This window comes from Manis javanica, chromosome 2, assembly GCF_040802235.1.
Source record: "Manis javanica isolate MJ-LG chromosome 2, MJ_LKY, whole genome shotgun sequence".
NCBI lineage: Eukaryota > Metazoa > Chordata > Mammalia > Pholidota > Manidae > Manis > Manis javanica.
The window spans coordinates 86,741,896-86,764,151 of record NC_133157.1 but is presented as its reverse complement, the minus strand read 5'-3'; the positions used below and the strand labels follow the sequence as shown (position 1 = coordinate 86,764,151).

At 41.4% G+C, this 22,256-nt stretch overlaps 1 protein-coding gene and 1 long non-coding RNA gene across 8 annotated transcripts in view; one reads left to right on the top strand and one right to left on the bottom strand.

Moving 5' to 3' along the window:
* LOC108394005 (contactin-associated protein-like 3) overlaps positions 1-22,256 on the top strand; it is a 237,818-nt gene that overhangs the window by 180,768 nt on the left and 34,794 nt on the right. For 4 of the 7 annotated variants that reach the window (XM_073228834.1, XM_073228838.1, XM_073228837.1 and 1 more), the window contains 3 exons: positions 6,768-6,965; positions 10,468-10,624; positions 20,853-20,980. In XM_073228834.1, the coding sequence (XP_073084935.1) occupies positions 6,768-6,965; positions 10,468-10,624; positions 20,853-20,980 (483 nt within the window). Of the gene's footprint in view, positions 1-6,729; positions 6,966-10,467; positions 10,625-20,852; positions 20,981-22,256 lie in introns of all 7 variants that reach the window. The other 3 variants (XM_073228836.1, XM_073228840.1, XM_073228835.1) reach the window with 2 other exon arrangements.
* LOC140847739 (uncharacterized) lies at positions 10,648-20,890 on the bottom strand. The gene is made up of 3 exons (XR_012127851.1): positions 16,827-20,890; positions 13,770-16,089; positions 10,648-12,726 (listed from the first exon to the last, which is right to left on the bottom strand). It is a non-coding gene; the product is annotated as an uncharacterized lncRNA (long non-coding RNA).

Here is a 22,256-nt window from a genome sequence, read left to right as displayed (position 1 = left end):
GGCCAGATACTCATTGTATCACAAGGCCTTTCGTGGTAATTAAGTTTAGAGAAGTTTCTAGTTGTCCAAATCTCAGACTCCTGAAATCAGTATATTCTTGTTCTGTGTAACAAGATAAATGTTCTAAGGCTCCATAAATTAGGACTGAGATGGCACATGAGATGGATCATGGGACACATACACAAAAACCAGGATGGAGAACAGGAATGAATTCCAGATAATACTAATATTAAATACTGAGGATTTTTATTAAACTCAAAGCCATCAGGAAAGCAGCGCCCTGAAGACAAAGGCCAACCCAAAAATGACAAAAGTTTCCAAAAGCTGTGCAACAAAGTATTTAATCAGAAGTTTGAAAACTCCAGATTGTTCCTGGAGAAAAGCCAAGGAATAAGCCAAAGTTACAGCTAACTGGTTCATCCTGACCAGGGTCCCCAGGGGTGTCCCTGACCAATCTCACTGAGAGAGAGAGAGCTAAGCTGTTGCCCATGTTCTCACGGCCTGGAAACACATCCACTGTGGAAAGTCTTGCCTTCACTGTGGTGCTACCGTGACTGTGGGCAATTAGATACTCTCTAGTTATATTATATTAACATGCTATAATATAATACAACTTCTAATCATTATAAACAAGTGCTAACGGTTGGAAAAAACAGAAAATCAAATTCTATACCAGTGGCTGAAATTATATCTTTGGTAATAGTGTTCAAAAAAATGTAGTTCTAGGACATACTCTGCATGTGTTTTAATACCTTTGCTATAAAAACAGCCAAAGCAAAAGAAACAGGAACACTATTTTGAATGTTCTATTTGTGATATTTGTTAACAGGCCAATTCTCTTTTCTAAACAGAAAAAACAACGTAATTTCTTTGATGACAGGATGAGAACTGGGAACTCCATTGGCTGTACCCACTGAGAGAGAGGGCAGTTTCTGCCCACCATGTACAGCCTAGGTGTTGTTTCCTGTTTTCATAGTCACGTGCTTCAAAAACACTGGCTCTCAGACACTGCAGCATGAAAACGGGTATCACATGGAGGAGGTGGGTTGCAGGGCAGTGACTCCACTTCAGGGTCCTAAGAATCAACTGGGGCTCGACACACAAGCCGGGTCTGCTGCCCCCTGCCCACCCCACCTTCAGGTTCTGACTAGCTGACCCAGGAGGTCAGTAATCTAGCACTTGTTACTGTGTTTCTTTAATCGCCTTTTTCCTGTGTCAGAAATGGTGTCAGCCCCCAGCGTCATGCTTTAACAAAGGCCAGTCAGCCCAGTTGCCCTTCATACAAGACACATTTTTAAAAACAGTCCCTGTAGCATGGACCCACAATGTTATACTTTTTGTTTGCTATTTGGATAGGTTTTGTTTCTTTCACCTCTGTCTTCCTGCTGCAATGTCTTGGCATCAAGCTGCTCCCTTTTCAGGAATCCACTGGATTCATGCATTCAGTCCCTCATCTACCCTGAGTTACCCTGTGGACTTGAGGCCCCATGCTCTGCTTCAGGGTCACAAGGGGAGGTGCTGCCCTCACTGACCTTCAGAGGAGGAAGGCAGACAGCTGGAATTCAGCTAACTAGAAATGCTATGAATATTACAAGTTTCCCGTTTGTATTTTAGATAGATAACAATGCCAGTTGGAAATGTGTCAAAAGGGGCTCTAAGTGTGGGTGGCAGAGTTTCTTTCATGAGTAAATGCGCGGCTGCTGCAAGATATATTTTCTTTGCTTGGAAAGAGCTGTTATTTCATTGTTCTCTGCTTTGCTCTTGAAAACTGATATTGGCAGTAAACCTGGCGTTTTTCTATATTCATTATATGTGACAGGTTTTGTTTATAGAATTTTCTGTGAGAAACATTATTTTCAATGTCAAAATATTGGGGTATCTAAAAAATGTAAAGCCGAGCCCCTCTTTGTGATTGCCGTACACCATATCTCTGCATCTCTTTTATACTGGCTCTGCCTGCATAGAATCTGTCCTGCTCCCACGGAAGAGACATTATTCTCACTGGCCTCCTGCAGTTTCAAAAAGGTAGCTGCTAAAAGAGGCATCTGTAGGTGTGTGTGGGGTGCAAAACTCCTGGAGCAAGTCCTGTCGCTTTTTCCAAAGGGGAAGACAAACGCTAGGGGAAAGGTCACCTCCCTGCTCTTCTGTCAGCCACACAGCATGTCCCAGCCTTCCAGGTGTACAAGATGAATGGTCTTGATAAGCAGGAAAAATATAAATGCTCAGAGAGTGACTAGGCCAGCAGCATGCTGGGTTAACTGCCTGAGCACTTGGAGATGGCTAGAACAACAGCTTTCATCTGGATGCTCCCATTTAACAGATATGGAGCTGGAGGGTCAGAGAATTTTTCTGACTTTTCCAAGATTGCAGATTATGTTGACTGAAATCCACACAGCCACTGCATTAACAAGAAAGATAGAGTTTATTCCATCTTCTGGAGGGCCATGACTGGGATAACAGTTGATCAGAGAGCTCGGATCAGACTGCTCTGTCCCTCTTTGTATGAAGATGGTTTATGTGCAGTGTGTGGCAGGGAAAATATTACATTAATTAGGACATCACACAGTGTCCTGTACATTTGGTATAGTGGCCTTAAATGTACAGACTCGCATGTTCTGGTGCTGTGTGTGAGACTTTGCAAGGGTAAGGATTGATCATTTTTTCCTAAAGAATTCTATCAACACGAGAACCTGACTCCCGTTCAGTTTTGTTTTCCTGGGTCTGGACCTTTCCTGTGTCGGTTGCAGTGAGGGGTGGTGGCAGTCTTGCTGACACAGGTCGGAGATGCCGCATGGCATCTCCACGGCATGGTAGGAGGAGGCCTGGCTGACTGGGGCCTCCGCAGCTCACAGAGCTCTCCTTTCCTGTGGGACCACCGTGGTGGACCACACATCTCACTTTATGGGTTATAACTGTGAAATAAATCTCTCATTGCTATAGCCCTGGGCTCTGTCCATACCTAATTTTATAAGGTAGACCTGTGTTCTTCCTCTTTGCTTAGGAAGTCATGTTGCCATCTGCCTGTGTGGCAGGCTGCGATGCAAGAGACAACACTGACATGACAGCTGAGCACCTGAGAGGGGCCAGATACTGGGCCAGGCACATGTGTGTGTCACCTCAAGAGAGTGTAAGTTGTGTAATCACATGCCCTGTGTTAAGTAACAGGTGCGTACAGCATGAATGAGCAGAAGCACAAAAGTGTATTCAGTGTGCCTCTTAAATGAAAAGAATTCTGTAAAATCCCAAGGGAAGAAGGCTGGGAAGTAGCTGCATTCCCTTGGGGCTGTCTCAAATGTGAGAGCATTTTCTTGAGTTGAAAATATCCAATCACGAAAGGTTCAAGGCTAGACCTGTGACAAGGACAGCCCTGTGAAGGCCTTAACATGAATAATGATCTGGAGGGACCTGCAGGTGTGAGGCTCTGCCTAGGGCACCTCCGAGCCTTTCCCAGGACCGAGAGTCTGGCTGTTACCTTGCCCTGGGTCAAACAAAAACAGAGTCATCCTTGGCTCTGGCAAATCTATGACATGGCAGGGCTCCTGCCTCTGAGATCTGGGGCAGGGACAGATACAGTGGGCCCTTGTCTTCCTCAGGGCACCAGTGGACAGTCACAGCAGAGCGCATGGCCATTTCCAGCTCTGTGTGCACATAATCCGTGACCCAGCTCTGTTTCCTCCTGGAGTGTTTTCATTTGAAACAACAGGGGAGGGCTTCAGTGCTTAAGGCACTGTGGGAATGTTAGAGAACCAGCAGTCGTGAGAACTTTGAGAACTTGACCTGTTCAGAAAGCTCAATGATTCGTGCAGGCTTGCTTAGAAATGGGTGGCAAAACTGTACAGTTTCATGAAGCTGAGAGTGGGTTTTTCCAGGCTTCCATTTCCTTATCTGTGTGGCAAGAGGGTTGGGTTGGAAAAAAGGTGACAGTGTTGGTCTCTGGTTGGGAACACGGTGGGAGGAATTCTGAGAAGGCCATCTAGGGCCATAGCTTTGAAGGGCGAAGTACAGTGCTCAGCTTCTCTTTCTGGATCCAGGAATGGCTGCTGGCATTCACATCAGCCTGTCCTTATTTATCAGCATGAGTGTATCTTCTCCACCAGCTACTCATCTGGAGGTAGAATGTGATGAGTCAAACCATCTGGTGTGTTTCCTTCCCAGTCTTCTCTGAACTTAGACCCCTCTTTCCCATCAGGAGAAATGCAGGCAGCTGGCCTCATTTCCAAAGAGATGGTGTTTAGACACAAACTGAACTTCATTTCAGTCATCTGTAAGAAAAGGAATTTTTGCCTTCTTTTTCCTCCAGATCACTTTCTAGGTCATGAGGAGCAGGCCCACCAACTATAAATGTATTAGATTTTTCATGATGAAGTCTTTTGTCTTTTTTCTCAGGGAAAAAGAAATGACTACAGATATGGTTTGAATTTACCTTTACCCATATGTGTAAAATAAAGATGCTTATTTTACCATCCACCCAACTGTTTTCCTATAAAAGACCCTGTGTATATAGTTCAGAGGTGTATTATAAAATGAAGGAAGTGTTGCAAATTGCCAAGTGGATGTAATTTAGCAAAATAAATACAAACGAGGGGATGTTCCGATAGGTGAGTCAGTGTTAGGACTCAGACCCTACTCACCAAGCCAGCTATGCAGATACCTTAGCTGCAGTTTCCTTCACCTGGGCAAATTGGTGGGCCAGGGCCCATCAGCAGCTGCCCTGCTTGTGTGCAGATGAAAGGTGCAATGAATTGGCTGAACATTTTTGGATGGGGTCTAATTCAACAATAGTTCAAAAATCCTGTTTTAATTAGTCTGCTGTTGCACCTTCATCAAGTCTAATTTGTGCTTCAAACTGCAGTGAATGACAGCTAAGTATTTTCCATCCTGCTGGTCACTGAATTCCTTGGTCTGTCTCCTCATGCTTGGAAGTTAAGGTTGTGTTGCATCTCAGAGATCCCTTCCCACCAACAGTTTTGAAATCCATAAAAATAATATTTTGTGAAAAATAAGGGGAACATAATGTGTCTTTGCTGGGATCTTTTAAAAAATATTTCTGGAAAGAGCAGTCATTTAAATTCTTTTTTACAGAAGACAGCTTGATTATTTTCAACCTTCCCTTTTTTCCACTTGAGAAAGATTTCTATTACTACATTTAAACCATGCAAGACCATAAATCTATCCTACTCACCACTACCCTTTATCAACTATTCAGCCACATCATTTTTCTTTGTGCCATAAACCCTGAAAATAATGACACAATGGCATCATAATTGAACTCCTAAGCCTAACCCAGTCTTCTACATGGCTTCTTCACCCCCACTTCATTTGATGGAGAAACCCTGAGGGTGAATGGGAGTAGGTAAATACACAAAATAATGCCAGGCCCACTTAAGTAATTTTTCAGGAAAATGTTGAAATATAAAGTGTCTAATGAAAATGTGATTAAAGAAGAAAAAAAATCTATGGAATTGTTGTTGCTATAGGAACACTCACAGCCCCCGTCAGTGAGCAGAGAGATGATTTATTAAGTCTTTTTCCTAACTGAATATAGAACTGCATTAGTCATGCTGACTCATGACTTGTTCCTGTTCTTGCTAGGTTTTTACATATTCTGTGATGTTCTTCAAACATTGGCTTTGAGCCAGAGTTCTTCCCAGGCCCTTGGGGTTCTCACCCAGGATCTCTGGGAATATCTGGTACATTAGGGATCGTGAGCACCTGTGTGGCTGTTTGATTTCCCCTAGACTTCCTTGGCAGGACAGGAGCGAGCAGGGACTCTTCAGTGGCCTCTTTGTAGCATTTGAATTTTTGAAACTTGTTCATGTATTAGCTATTGAAATAATACAAATGAACTACACAAGACTCTCTCCTGCCCCTATAATTTGGAGAGTTTATATGTAGACCAGTCGTCTTATCAGATACATACTACAGAGAAAGTTGTGTGACATGACATTATACACACAGTTGAGCCATTTGGAGGTGTCTGGCCACTGCACCACGGGCCTTTATACTGTGGGAGCTTCTCTATCTTCATGGTAGGAGGTGTATTTGGGGGAAGGTCAAAGAAGTCAAGAAAGTTTTCTTCTGTTATAAACATTGTGGAGTGTGTATTGTTTTTAAAATCTCTGTAAAAAGCCACAGGTAATCGGTGTAACAGGTGTGTCTGAACCTGCCCACAGCCACTGGTGGGGCTTCATTACTGCCAGGGCTGGTTCTGCTAGACATGCTGTGAGGCGTGGTTCTTCCTGCTGGCCACTGAAGGAGGTGCTGGCACCCTGTTGGGTTTTGTCATAAATACTTAATTCCTATTATTTTGCATGATCATGTGGGCTGCTTGCTGCTCAGATGTGCTTTTTACATATTTCTTTGAGTACCAGAGAAAAAGATGCTTAGGTGAGGAATATGCTTATTAAAAATGTAAATAATACATAATACAAGTTTGGCTTTCTTCTTACAGTAATGGAAAGAAACACTGTTTAAGAGCCAAAAAGTTCTATTAATGACAGAGTATTGTAACACAGAATTCTCAGAATTGGCCCCCTGACAGTGTTAAAGACATTCAGGGTAATGCCAAGTTCAGTAAAGTGAATCCCTAATGTTAATATTTTAAGAATTCCACTTCTGTTGATTCCAGTCTCAGAGAGATCTGGTAGCTACAAAAATAAAAACCTTAACTCAGCAAAAAGATGCTTCTGATTTTCCTGTTTATTTTTAGTTCCTATAGCCTCGCCACAGTTTTCTTTCTCCCTCCCCAACCCATTTCTGCCCCCAAGACACCGCTTGGACCTCAGTGCAGCACAATGGCTCCCACTGGGCCAGGATCAAGAGCTCGAGTGGAGAAAGCCCCCATCCTTTGTCTTTCAAGTACATGGCTAGCATGGAACAGCTCCAGGCCATAATTGGCCATGCGGACCACTGCCAACAGGAGCTGGCCTTCTACTGCAAGAAGTCAAGGCTTTCCACTCTCCAGGGTGAGTCATCAGAGAAACCAGCCACGGTGGGCAACAGTTCCTGAGGGTCACAGTGCCTGCCACACATGCTGGCAAGTTTGTGTCCATAATGCCCAGATCACAGTCTGGAAATTACAGATGCTCTTCTTTGGAGCAAAGAGCAAGGTCAATATGTGTGGCTCTCTGCTCAAAGCTGTGGATGATCTTAAGTCTCTTCCCACACTCAACTGGGTAACTGAGCAGCAAAAGCCCCTTATGAGGCCCTTGGAAGGCACAGTGCTCATCCACCGTGAAGGGCAATGGCACCCTGATTCTGCTTCTCAGGAGGTATTGCTTACAGCAAATATGGCTTAGTCATCGGGCGATGGTTCTGTGAGATTCTTCACCATAACTGAATGTAGTTAGCATCTCGGGTAATTAGTAATTAGTTGGTATTGTACAATTCTTTCACATGACATAGCTGCTCATAGTTCATTTTTCATATCCATTCTACCTTTGAAAATTCTGTTTCTGGTTTTGCATCTCCATCTTTGAAATTTCTCATTTCATAAGAATGTGCAACTCCACCACCTTCATGAAACTCCTCAGTTTCCTGGAGGCCAGTCTGCCTCTTCTCTGATCAGGTGTCCAGGGCCTGGAGTGAGCAGAGGGCAGTAGGCAGGGTCGTTTGAGTTCAAGTTTGGAGCCTGGCACTTAGCAGCCGTGGGACTTAGAGAGCTGTTTTATCTTTTTTAATCTTCAGAGCCAGCACTCCAACCTCTCAGGACTTAATCACACAATGAACATATGTAAATAATATAAAGCAAATGCTACTTATTTGTATCTCTCTGGCTTATTGAATTGCAGTTAGTGGTAGAGGGCTTTAGAATTTACCGTAAGTTGCTTGCTGCCAAATAGATCACTGAGCTAAATTTGTATGTTCCCAGAACACTGAAAAAGCTGCATCCTGGAGCGTCAGTCAGTGCTTTGGAACAGTGTGGGCTGGATTTCCCAACCAGGGAAGATGAGGCAAAGGCAGGGGAATATTGTTGGGGCCCACTGCCAGCAGTCAGAGAGACAAAACCAGCCCGTGAATCAGGGAGCAGACTCGGGCCTACTAGCATGTGGTCTGTTCCAGGTCCTGGACACCACCCAGATCAGGAAGGAATCCCCACATGGAGGCCAGTGTCTGCCTGCTGATCTGGAAGTGATTGCTCAATTGTTATCCCTTCGATATAAATATATAAAATAACAGCCACAGAAACAAGTATTCAACTGGGGTTAAGGAAAAGGTAGAAAGAGAAAAGAACTTTCAAACTGTTAAACACCTGCTGAAGAAAGAAAATAGGGGACTGCATTGTGTGTGCATGCTCAGGTCAGCTGCATGTCATGTATGCTGTTGCTAGAAAATTTTTAGTACAAAAGTAATTAAAACAAATTCAGTGCAGTCCTGTAGATTCCAGAAGCTCTTAATTAGAGTAGGGGTGAGGCAGGCAAATAGGGTAGCTTAATTATACCTTAGAATTGTACTAATTTGCTCAGCACCACCCCAGCCACAAACGGGCAAGTCGAACCCTGATGCTACCCATGTGTGCAGGAGTGGAATCGGCCAAAGCCCGCCCCTGCGCCCTCGTGAGGATGGTGCCATGTGGGAGCAGACAGCTCAAGAATTTTATAGGGTAGATGGAGGAATGTCAATCAGAATTTAGTTTTATCCCAAGAATTTTCCCCGGTTCAAATTCTCAGAAGTTAACAGGAAACTGGGATGGAGGCACAGCAAGGCTGGGGCCTCAGTACGGCCTGAGCTGTTGTGCAGGTTTTCAGGAAGGCTGGGGAGGCCCATGGAGCCTGAGCTCTCCTTAGGGCCTGGGGACATTATTCCTGCAGCGTCTTTGAGAGCCCTGTCACAGAGGGTTTCAGGGCATAGGATGAGCTGTGGCTAAGGAGGTAGGTAGATGACACGAAGTGTTGGTCCTAGGCGGTTACTCAGTCACCATCCTGTGAGCCCTAGCGTCACAGAGTTGTAGCTGTGGCTGGATAATTGGAAAGTGAGCCAGGGGCTCAAACAGTTGAGGAAGTGGAGCCATGCGTGCTGCTCCAGTGACCCCCACCCACCACTTGTTTCCATTTCAGCCTCTAGTTCATCTTCATGTTATTCTTAACTATTTCCTACGCAAAGGCACTAAATGACTCCGAAATCTTAAGTGGAGTCCAGTGCATTTTGTACCTTTAAAAACACTTTATGATTTTTATTTTGGAATGAAAATGAAGAATTCTGATGTAAACACATAGTAGTGATTTGTGTACAGTCTCTTTGCTTTTCAATCTATGAAAGAATAAGTATTGAATAATGATGTTTTTAAAATGGTATTTTGAAAAATACCTGTTAGATATCTGTTAGGCCAAAAATATCTTCCACCCCTTGAAGATAAGTTTTCAATACACTGACAAAAATTAAAAGACCATCGATGTTGATTTCTTGGCACAGACCTCACCCGTGGGCCTGCTGTGGTGGTAATGAATGTAGTTGATGTGTTTGCAAGCAAGAGGTTCTCAGCAGAAGCTCTGGCCCCATTAAACAGGGAACCATAATGAGCAGTGGCAGCTATAAGTTAGGGACAAGCTGGGACGCGTTCCAGATTCTCAGTAGGCGCCTTGTCAAGACAGCCTGAGGGTTTGCAAGAGGACAGGCATCTTTGCAGATCCAATTGATAGATGTCACTTTGATTTCAATTTCACATCCCACTCTGATTCTCTGTTTACAAGGGACCTCTTCCCCTTCACCCTCCTGCAGGTTCCATCCTTTCTAATCATCCTCACCCAGGTGTGCTGTGATTCCACACTAGGGCCTCAGCAGTGACTCAGCATAAATGTGCAGTCCTGTAGAGTTGTGGTGGCCTCTGGCCCTGCCACTTAATTGTGGTGGCACTGGCGAGGAGTAGGGCTAAAGAACTGAGCTTTAGTGGTCTCAGAGTTGTTGGGAGCCTAAGGCCCCCTTCAGGTGAGAAGAGATCTTATCAGTGCCGTTTCTTTAGTTTCCAATATGGAGCAAACCCATTCAGTAAAAGAAAAAGCACATGTGTCCAAGAAATGTCAGACATGATAGAAAGTATCAGTGTTTTCAAGAAAGTTTTATTTTTCATAATAACAAATTCTTTCGGTGGCTTTTTAGGATCTCAAACAGATTTTAGATAAGAGTGTATAAATTACTCTCATTTTAACTTTGATGACAATTCATTTTTGAATGTTATTTCCAAATAAATTAGTAATTGGAGTCCTCAAGAGAACTATGTAAATATGCCTGAATGAGTTAGGAACTACTTGCTTGTTTTCTGATGAAAGAAAAACATTTGGATAATAATGTAAGTCTTGATATTGAAATACTTTCTAAACAGTTAGAAGCCCGCTTAAAAAACTTTTCCTATGGCAGAGTTAAAATATGCTCACTTCTAAAATAGTCTCTATGTTTTAAATAGAGAGGAGTAAAGGAACTATACTTGGGAGGCAGGCAGCGGGTGTCACCTTTCTCATACTTGTCTTTCAGGTGGAACCCCAGTGAGCTGGTGGGTTGGAAGAGCCAATGAAACACACACTTACTGGGGAGGTTCTCTGCCTGATGCTCAAAAGTGTGCTTGTGGATTAGAGAGGAACTGCCTTGATTCTCAATATCACTGCAACTGTGATGCTGACCGGAATGAATGGTGATTTCCATATAATTTCCCTGTGCAAACTGTCATTTTTTTATTGGTTAAACTGTGTTCCTTAGACTGACGTTGGACGAGACAGTAAATTAAAGAGCATAGATAAAGTATTTCCTAGCAAGGTAAAGTATAAGCTTTGATGTGTATGGTGTTAATGAATCTGGAGCCTAAAACATTAAGCTATTCCTGTTTACCTGTGAATAACTAATCATGTCCATTTTATTTTTCTAATATGACAAAATAGGAATACCAGATTAATGTTTCCCATTCACTGAAAGTAAAATATCAGACATCTGAAAGCCAACTTTAACCCAGTTAATACAATGACCACCGCATGGCTGGCCCAGGGTTGTTTGCTGACCTCCCTGACGTACAGTTGTGTTTTTAAGTGGCCACAAAGGGGAAACCAGATAAGGCCTAGAGATTGAGCGGGAGTATGTAAAACAATACTCTCCATTCAGCTGGAGGTCTTAAAAGGTTCCCAACCCAGAGAAAAGGGGGATGAGGACAAATCTCCCAGTTAGCACTCCAGGTAGGAAAAAGCAACTCCCTGAAAATCCGTGTCTACAGATCTGCCCTCACACAAATCTGGACTCGAAGTTTACATGATTCAGACTGTCTTTGAATTAAGTCAGTGTGTCCGTGAAGCCATGTCAGATTTGCACCACAGTCCAGAGAGGCCTATCCATTGTCCCACAAGGCATTTCCCTGGCCTTCTGCACTTTTGAGATACAGAAATTGAATTTTATCCAGCTGTCACCATCTCAAGAGTATAGATACATTGGGATGGTTTGTTTGTTTTGTCATTGGGTGGTTCACTCATCGTAGAATTACATAAAATTCTTACTGGAGGCCTGCCCTTGCTTTTCGTGCAGGCGGCACAGGATTCCCATGGATGACAGCAGCTCACAATATGCAGTACTCATAACACAGTTACACAGCACTAGAGGAGAGAAATGGGAGGAGAAGAAATCACAAAGAGATATGACATGAAAAAACAAGATGAAATAGTATATGAGCCCTTTGAAAAAAAAGAAACACTGCAATTGAAACATGAGAAAACAGTCAGGTACTATTCACAGAGATGGATGTGATTTACAAAAGAGCCAAATGAATGTTTAGAAATGAGAATATAATCATTAAAATTTATGACTTGGATCAGATACTATACACAAGTGATCAGAAAATTAGTGAAATGGAAAATACATGTTGTACAAAATGGAGTTAACATTGATAATTAAGTAAACTAAAATAGAGTCAGTTTAGGGGGAGATTAAAGAAATGGGGTCTCTGCACATCTTCTTCTCTGAAACTGACCATTCTTGGTAAGAGCTTTAAGCTTTGCATTCTGTCAAACCATAAACATCCTGGATGAACACCTATGCCTACAGCAGAGTAGATTTCTGCTGAGTCACCTTTTCAGACAAGTATGTGTAGATAAACATAGTTACAATAGCTTTAGCCTATCATAATTCTTTCAAAACAATTTTTGTAAACCCCCTTGGAGTTCTTTTTGCTTTAAAAACTTTAAGCCCTTTCCCCTCTTTGGAGCATACATTTGGGTTTCCTCCTAAATATATGGTCCCATAAGACACCAAATAAACACAACTATTTATTTTATGGTTTTGCCTTTTTTTAGTCTACATTACATGGTGTCAGAAGTGGGATCCAGAGTGACTGACCTCCAGTTCCAGGATTGCTGTGGACATGTGCAGGGTGCCTGCAAGAGGCCACTGTTCTCTATAGTCTCCTCTTGTGGCCCAGTTCCTGGTGGTATGTTCTCCTGGACCCAAACCTACTTTCAGTATTGAGGTTCAGGCCATTATTTGGGTGTCCTCTGTTGCCAGCTTCTGTCCCCAGTCATTTCTGAGGTGAGGATTCCATCTCCACTCCTTTTTGAGTGGAAGATTTAGATGTCAGGTTCTTGTGACTTCTCTGGCAAGTACTCAGTGATGGGAAATAATTCTTCTAAGGGCATCTCTAATAAGCAGCCCCCTACCAGGACTCCTGCTGGATTAGTTCAAGGATAATGGTCCTTTTGTAAATTCATCACCCAGGATGATTTAGGCTCCATTCTCCAAGACGGGGCTCACTTGAATTTCCTAGTGGGCATAGTTGCACATTTAGGGAAAAAAAGTTATAAATCCAGACAAAAATGAAGGGAAAGCTTATTTTAATCGGTATCTGGAGACCTCCAAATGAAACACTGAAAAGCTGGCTTCCCTACAGGTAGTAAATTCAGATCTAAGAGGTTTTCCAAATTAGAAAAAATCAGCTGAGGCCTCACCAATTCTCCCTCCTCCTTCAGCTCCACCTACCATTTCTTCTCCCTCTTTACTACCCCTTTCTTTCTATCTTTCTTTAGCCAGTCTCTCTTTATACCCTGGAGACCCTGACAGTCCCTCAGACGTGAGCCCCATTTTCATCCCCCTCCCCCCACCATTATGGCCCCATTTAAAATCAAACCAGTACTTTGGGGAAAACTGATCTAACCATAGGGAGAGGCAACTAAGGCCCTAATAGACATGGGGGACAAAACTCTTAACAGGTTTAAACCCAAACAACCTTCTCTATCCCTTTCCTGGGAGTACTCAGACTGGGCAGACAGGGTCTCTAATCACCCCCTAATGTGTTTAAATCCCTCCCTTGTCCCACTTGAACCGGGATCCACTCAAGGTCGCCATCTGCTCCCCCTTGATGCCTTTGGCTCCTGTTCACTTCTTGGACTGAGATTTTCTTGAAGCTCCATTTCCCAAAAGTGGAAACTATTTCTAAATATCAAGCCCCCAAATCTATACCTTCAAGAAGATCCTGACACCATAACACCCATCTCTGTTCTTACTCTAAAACCCCCTACCTCTTATGAAATTGTTTCACGACCACCTGTAACCATCACGGTTGCTCGCTGTCAGTCTTTAAATCCTGCCACTCTGTTAGCCCTACTCCCCTCATAAGAACTCCCATGACTCTATTTCTTTGTTGAACCAGCTTCTAGCCTCCAGACCTGACTTAAAAGAAACACTCCTCAAAAATGCAGATTTAACTTTGTTCATTGTTGGTTCTTATCTTAAAGATGAAACAGGAATGTATAAGGCTGGTTATGTTATCGTCTTCCTGATAGAAAACACTGATGCTGGATCCTTACCTATGGCTGTGTTGGCCCAGCAAGCTGAACTGACGGCCTGACGAGGGCTTGTCTCCTGGCCGCAGACCAGACTGCAGACGGTAGCCGTGCCTTAAGTGGGGGTTGTCACTCTGACGTGCTCTGGAAGCAAAGAGGCTTCTTTGCCTCCTCAGGACAAGAGATTAGAAACAGTTCACACTGCAGAATTTCTAGATGCCCATTCAAAAGCCTAAATCGTTAGCTATTATAAAAATTCCAGGTTATTCAGTGGCAGACAAAGAGGGAGAAAAAGGAAACCATTCAGCCAATGCTGCCACTCAACCGGCAGCCCTCCAAAAAGAAAAACCTGGGAATTACAGCTCACACCATTACTTACAGGAATTACCAAAGACCTTAAGGACACACTTAGGGGTGCTCCAGAAATAATCTCAGGGAGGACAGAAAGAAGCGGTCTGAACTGGGCTGCCCATTTAATCCTAAAGGAACCTCTGATGTTGCCCAAATGGCAGACCAGTCCTTGCTAATTGCCTCCAAGAACAAATGTTTAACTCAGTGCATGAACTAACACACAGAACACAGATATGGTGGTCCTTTGGGGAAAACAATATAATTGGAAACCATCTCCTAAAACAGCCTCTCAAATTTACGAAAAATGTCAAATTTGCACTGGAATCCAAAGAAACTTATTCATAGTTCCCAGGGCATTTTCCCTGGCCTTCTGGACTTTTGAGATACAGAAATTGAATTTTATCTAGCTGCCACCATCTCCAGAGTATAGATATATTTTAGTAATGGTTTGTATGTTTTGCCATTGGGTAGAACCCTGTCCATGTCACAGCAGTAGGAAAAATATTACTGGAGAAAATTATTCCAAATTGGGAAATACTCTCAGACTTCACAGTGAGAGAGGAACCCATTTTACTGGAAAAATATATCAGCTCTTTGTCACATTTGGCAATAATGCAACATTTCCACTGTGCCTATCATCCTCAATCACTTAGCCTTGAAACAATGGTATTGTCAAAGCCCAATTGGCCCAACTCATTTTATCTTTCCATCTTTCGCCAAAGCTCTTCCCACACAACTGAATCTTATAGATCTGCCTTTATGGGAGACCAGTGAGTTTAGATCAAGGGACAAATGAACCCAGTTTACTTCCAGGTGAGATGATGACTTATTGTAGGGGATTAATTCATGCCCTTCAAAGAAATAAAAAATTGGTAGAATAGTCTTTATAAACAGTATGCTCCTGGGAGATGAAAACATAGAACATCACAGCCTTCAACCAGAGACATGGTTTATTGGAAAAGACACCTCCACAGAGATTCCCTTCTGCCTCATTAGAAGGGACCATATCAGGTATTGCTAACAAATCCTTGTGCCACTAAATTAAAAAGCATTGACTCATGGATTCATGTTTTTCATATAAAAAAAAAAAGTCTCCAACATCCAACTGAGTCAACTGGAGACATCAACCTCACCACATCCCAGAAAAACATCTGGGTAAACTGCTTTCTCAATTACTGGGACCAGGTCAGTAAAATAATTCCTTTGTAACTGTCAAAACTTAATGGAAACCCTTCAGCTTGCTGAAATCTCTGGACTGCTATGTCTCTGTGTAGGAATTATTGTGATTTTTGCTATTTCACACTCAGTAGAACCTCTTCACTGGCAGGAACCGTTGTTGTTAGAGTCCCTAGCCCAAGTGGTCCTCAGTAATAGGGTAGCTTTAGATGACTTGCTTGTAGCCCAAGGAAGAGTTTGTGCTGTAGCTAACACCTGTTGCTTTACCTGGATCTACAAATCATGGCAAGCAGAATTAAGAATCACCAGGTTATTTAAACTAGCCAAATCTTTAAAAGGGCATTCAAGCTTTATGCCACTTTGGTTGACTTAAGTTTTCTGGTATTTACAGCTGGCTCTGGACCCTTTTACATTCAGATATACAAATAATTATCCTAGTTATTACACTAATTTGTTCACTATTATGTACAACAAACTGATGCTTTGTATGTCTTGCTGTTGTGAGAATGTCCCAGAATAGGAAAGTCATGATTGTTCAAAGCTTCAAAACAATCAGTCAGATACCTGGTGATGACATCCAGAAACAAAACTGTCATTGATTCTGAAAACTCAAATAGAGAGGATGTCTAGACTTTATTCCCCAAAAGCCTCCTTGTTGCTCAAATGTGGCCTGTAGCTCTCATAAAACACATTTATCCGATGTTATATACACATATTTTTTCTCCTCTCCGAGAGGCATGTTGAACCTGGAGCAGTCGGTCAGTCACTCAGCACCACAATGGGGATAGGACCATAAAAAAGTGATCATCCATACATTCTAGAAAGAAAGATTTCCATCAAAAGGGTGACATGTATACAAGATGAGGTTAACATTAGCAATGAAAATAAAAATAAATTAAGGACATAGGATCTATGCACATGCTCTTCTCTGACCTTTCTTGGAAGAGTTTGTAAGCATTCTAATCTATCAAACCATAAACATCCTGAACAGGCACTTGCTGCCTGCAACAAAGTGGACTTTTTCGCCTAGAGAATCGCCTTGGCAGTCAATTATGGATACCTATGTGCAGGTTACAATAGCTTCTACCCAGTCATAATCCTTTCAAAACATCTCAAGTTTCCTAGGAGTTGCCCCTTTTGCCTTAAAAACCTTAAGGCCTTCCCCTTTGCAGAGTATCCATTTGGTTTTCTTCTGAAATCTATGTTCCCAGGTTGCAATCTCTGAGATCCCAGCTAAATGCAGTCTTCTACAGCTTTGCCTTTTTGGTCCACTATGTAAGTGACACAGAATACAGCACAGAGAGAAAACATAACGGGGATTAGGCAAGCAGTGACACAGAGATTGACCGTGTGTCTCATTAAAGTTTCAGAGAAGGTTGGTGACAAGGAGAAGCAATATTCAAATAGCTAAGAAATTTACAAATTTGAGAAAATACTAGAATTCCAAGCAGGATGAGTAAAGTAAACCATATCTAGACAGACACATCCTGGTGGAATCAGAGAAAAACATTAGAAGGAGCAAAGATGAAGACTCAAAGGACAGCCAGCCAGCACCTGACTCAGCAGCACGGATGGGGATGCTCCTTCACCGGGCACAGTACAATAACTCAATTCCCAGCGTTTACCCAGCTGGTATCTGCAAAGGAGACATAAAATGAAGGTTAGGCAAATGTACAGTGGGGAAATTTGCCACCAGCAGGCTCAACAAGGAATTTTTAAGAGTGGTTTTCAAAATGAAAGAAAACGATCTCTAAGGAAGGTCTCAGATGCCAGAAGCAATACTGAGGAAAGAAATTTGTAAATTCAGGGATAAAAAAATCAATGAGGTAGAAACTAGATATAAATAACATACCTGCATACAGGAAATTGAATGTAAGGAAGCACTCAGCTCCTATTAACAAAGATAATTGTGATTTACAAAAGAAGGAAAAGACTGTTTAGAAGTGAAAATATGAAATTTAAAACTTGCTCTGTAAATATTTATTAGCATTAAATTGCTTAAAGTGTATACCTTAAAATTTAAGTAGCCTCTAAAAGAATACAAACAACATATATTCAAATCTGTAGGGGAAAGAAAGAAAAGTGGGAATTTTAAAGACTTAGTTAATACTAGAGAAGATAGGATATAAGATTTTAAAAAAGGAAGTAAGTACAAAATAAGATTAAAAAATTGAGTGAAAAATACACAGTAAGTGTGGCAGAAATATCCATTTAAATCCAGATATGTAATACTGAATTTAAAACAAGTAGTTTTCAGCACCTAGAAATAGTGAAAGTGAAATGCTAAAAAAAAAATCACCTGGCAAATCTACATAAAAGTAACATTTAAAAGTCTTTAATATCAACAAAGATCACTATCATTACATAATGATACTTTCTAGTTTCACCAGAAACAAACCTAAGGATCTTACACTTGCATGCTTCTAATAAAAATAACTCAAAATATGTATAGAAAAACTGACAGAACTAAACAAAGAAATTTGGAAGTCAGCTATGATAGGAAAACGATTAAACATACATCTATTAGTAAAAAGCCAAGTGGACAAAAGTTATTAAAGATACAGAATAGTTTTAAGTGAAAGTAACAACTTGAACTTGACTTGTTAGGCACATAAATTATAGAATACATCATATTCTCAAACACATGGCACATTTTTGCAAACAGATTTTCCCAATATTTCAGAAAGCAAAACTCAAATTCACAATAGTTGTTATCACATGAACAGTTTTTCTGATTATAGTACAGTTAGACATTCTTGTCTACAAGGAAAACCCAAGAGAATATCCAGGAATATGATTGAAATTAATGAGACTTTACTAAGCCTACTTACTGAATCTTAGAATAAGTTGATTTCCTACGAAGAGTGTGTTAGTGCAAGAAAATACTACAGAATCACTTTCCAAAGAAAAAGAGTATAGTAACTTGGGATAAAGACAAAAATATGCAAGACTTTTATGAAAAAGACACCCAAAGCATTCGTATGAGAATGTTAAGACCTAAATAAATGGAGACATCCCACTACTGCCAGGAAAAGGAAAACTGACAGTCTCTCCAAGTGATTTTCTGGATTCCATTTAAGTCCTCACAAATGCATCTGTTTATTTTTTTGTATGGTGAGAGCTGGTTCTAAAATTTGTATGGAAAAGCAACAGTGCATGAATAGCAAAAACATAAAGATGGAAAAAGGTGGGAGCTCAGCCTCACAGGACACAGCATCAGAATGCCATGGTATTTAGTGCAGCTTAGGTTTGCCAAAGAGAAAATAGGACAGTGAACGAAATCCAGTCAAGAGCCTGGCAGCTTTCAAAATACATAATTCCGGGCCATGATAATTATGTTGTTCTCAGTCTTTCTTAATTCTGAAAGGTTATGAAACATGGAAGTTGACTTAGTATTTCTCCCCAGTAGCTTTCCCAACAACTCAAAGTAGTCAATGTTTTGTTACCAAAAAATTCTACTGGAAAACAATTAATAATGATTTCTAGTGCATTAGGAGCTAAAAACGAAAAGGAGGTAGATTTGGAAGTTCTCTTACTGAATGTTTAAAACTTTTGTGAGACATGTGATGTTTACAAATTTTAGAAAATATAGAGAAGTAAGAAGAAAACAGATAAAATTACAAATTAAGCTAGTGACCATGGCAGTTAATAGTATCCTACATGAAGTGTGGGCCATTGGGAATTACCTGTACTAATAAAGAATTTTAAAATAAGAATTGTTTAAAATTCCCTCAGATTTGGAAGATACTTTGCAAACAACAAAATGGAAAAAAAACTCCACTATAATATCTGCTTTAATACACACAGTCCATTATTAATTTCTTAAAGATTTTTCAGGGCTCTGTATACATTGTCGGTGTTAAAAGCACAATTCAAGTATAGCTTTCATTACAACCAAGTAGCTTTGAAATAGTCCTTTAATATTCAAGGGTCCTCAGTGAATAACTAATACATTGACATTTTTCCTCTAGGATGAAACACCAAATAGTGATAACAGGAATTAAAATACATACTGATTATGTTTCCTGATACTTAGCACCAGGAATTAATTTGGTGTGTTATCCCCACACTTAAAATTAATTTCCAGACTGACACTCCCCATAATCCAGTGGCACCTTGTAGCTTGTGACCACCTGTTCCCAGGAAAGCCAAGTTTAATGTTTGGAATGATTGCCTGTGTGCTTCCATCAGCAGGAATCATGGGCTTAACCAACAAGATACAATCGTCCTTTTATTTAGTTTGATTTTTGGAAACAATGTGATGCCAAAAAGTTGTTTTCTTAACTTTCAGGATATTCATATTTTTTATATCTTACCATGCTCACTGCCAGTTACTTTGTCCAATTTTTTGTAAAGAAAACAAAATCTTAAAATTTTCTTCCTGAAGAGAATGTTTTGATGCTTAAAGAGAATTGGAATGGTCAACTATTCAGTTATGCAGATATTTTTGCAGCAAAGCTATTAGGTTGAGCCATATGAAATTGCTGATCTTTTGACCTGCAAACATGTTCGTTTCAAATGCTTCCACTAGTCTGACCGGGGACGAGTGGTGGTTTTGCAGTTGTTAGAAATTAAAAACTTTCTGGGTTCTACGTGGATACAGGGCATGAGAACAGAAAACTAAACAGACTATTATTTGTCCATAAATCAAAAGCACATATGTAATTAACCATGCAATAAAAAATGTGAACAGCTGGTAAGGTGTAGGAAAATCTCCTTACTTTGACTGTGGATGGAGGAGTCAGCTTACCTACCACCTGCGTCCTCTGGCTTCCCCTCCAGTCCTTGTATTGGGACCATAGATACTAATGCTTCCCCAAATACTTACTTACATGATGATATTATTTATTTTTGTTGTTATTAATTGAACATCCCCTAAGTTTCCCAGAGGCACTCATGGTGGCTTTTATGTCCATATCCCCAACACACAGGGCCTGGAAAATAGAGATGTGCAGTAAGTGTTTGTTGAATGAATGGATGGTCTGCAGTCGTTAGCAGAGCACTTTCCCAAGCATTATCCCATTTTTTAATTTCAAGAGCACGTTGTGTCATACCTTCATCTTGGCTTTGGTTCAGTATTTTGTTTTGTTTTTTTCCCCTGAATTTGTGTTATCAACAAGGAAATGACTAATAACCATAAAAGGAATTTCTGAAACATTCAGTAAAAAAAATTCGGAGAAGTGGAAACCTAAATCTTGTCAGGGAGGTGGTTTTTGTTTTGTTTTTAATGAAGGCAGGTGGCTCTTGCTTGTGTAAGTTTGCATTTAAGCATTGCATAGTGGCTAAATTGGAAAGAGCAGTGAACTGCTTAATTGCATTGAAAATGTGATCTCATGCCTGCCCTCATGACTGTGGTTTTAGGCTTGCCTGCTTTGTTGTCTGTGGTCATCTAGATGAACAGTGGTCTCTGGCCCACAGACGACCTCATTAAATACATGACAGTGTCTGTAAGTGTTCAGATAAGCCATTTGATTTCCCTGTTAGGTATTTACAAATTTACCTCTTGAGCTGCAATAAAGACTATTACTTCTCTGTACGTTATTCAAAATAATATTAAAGGTGATTGTATTTGTTTTCTAGGACTAGTGACACAGTGGTTCTTTCCCATAAGGAGCACCTTCCAGTCATGCAGGTTGTGATGACAGACACAGGCCGACCACACTCTGAAGCTGCTTTCACCCTGGGGCCTCTGCTCTGCCAGGGGGACAGTAAGTAGTGGCAGGAGGAACCGTCTTGACCCCTGATAATATGTGTCAGTGTTTATGAGAAATTTAGCTGCATGGGTTCATAAAAACAACATCTATCCTGATAAGCTATATTTCATTAGGAATTCATTAACTTGTAAAATAAGTACATACTGCAATTGAGAAAAATTATGTGCCTTATATAGTATCTAAATCAGACTACTTCCATGAAGACTCATGGAATCTGAAAGAATATCTCACTTCAGCAAACATCTGATATATACCTACCCATATAAGGCAGTTTGCTGAGTGCTGAGATAATGAGAGCACAGGAGGGCAGAGCATCTCAGTGTGTCTGTCCCTTAATGCCTTCTGAAAGTTGGAAACATTTACACAGAAACCACCCTGCTCCTAACACCACTCATTCCCCAACTGCATCCAGTTCTTCTCAGGCTTCGTCCGAATTGACCTTCAGCACCTTTGGACTCTGCTCACGACTGACTCATCTTTGACTCACTTTTTGTCTGCCTGGTGCCCAGCATACCAGAGAATTCTGGTTTCCTCCTTCCCTTGTCTTTCCTAATGTTCCTTCATCTCACCAGTGGGATAACGCTGGAGTGCCCCAAGCCTCTGTCCTCGGGTCTACCCCCTCTCTATCAGTGATTTTTTCCCATTAGGCTCGTGGCTTAAATACATCACTGATGCAGTAAACCCTGTGTCTGCACCTCAGCCCCATCTCCCTGAAGTCCCAACTCCTTGCATTTCAGTAGGCATTCAAACTCAACTTGTCAAAAAAAGGAAAAAAGAAAAAGAAAACATTTCCGTAACAACCTTGCTCAACTCTGCATGGTAACTCTGTTCTTGCTGAAGACATTACAGCTACTTATAATTTCTATTTTCCTCCCTTAACCTACATCTAATTCATTGGCAAACTGCATTGCTTCTAACTTCAAAAATGGATCTAGAATCCACCTCCATTACCACCTGTGCCTGGATTGTATCTGGATTGTTGCAGTGGCCCTATAACTAGTCTGCCTGCTACTGCGTCTTCCCCCCGAGCCAGTACTCCACACAGCAGCCAGAGGGAGTGAATCTGGCACATCAGCCCTCAGCCCCATGCTCCCTAGTGGCATTCATCTTAGAGGCCAAAGTCTGAGAGCACTGACGCTGTGGTGACCGTGTCAGTCTCTGAACCTGGCAGGACCTCAGCGGGGCCTGTGGAGCCGCAACCCTCCATGGGGCCCCACAGGGGGTGTTGCCATGTGAGGAATTCCTGGCGTTTCTGAACTTTACTATTGAA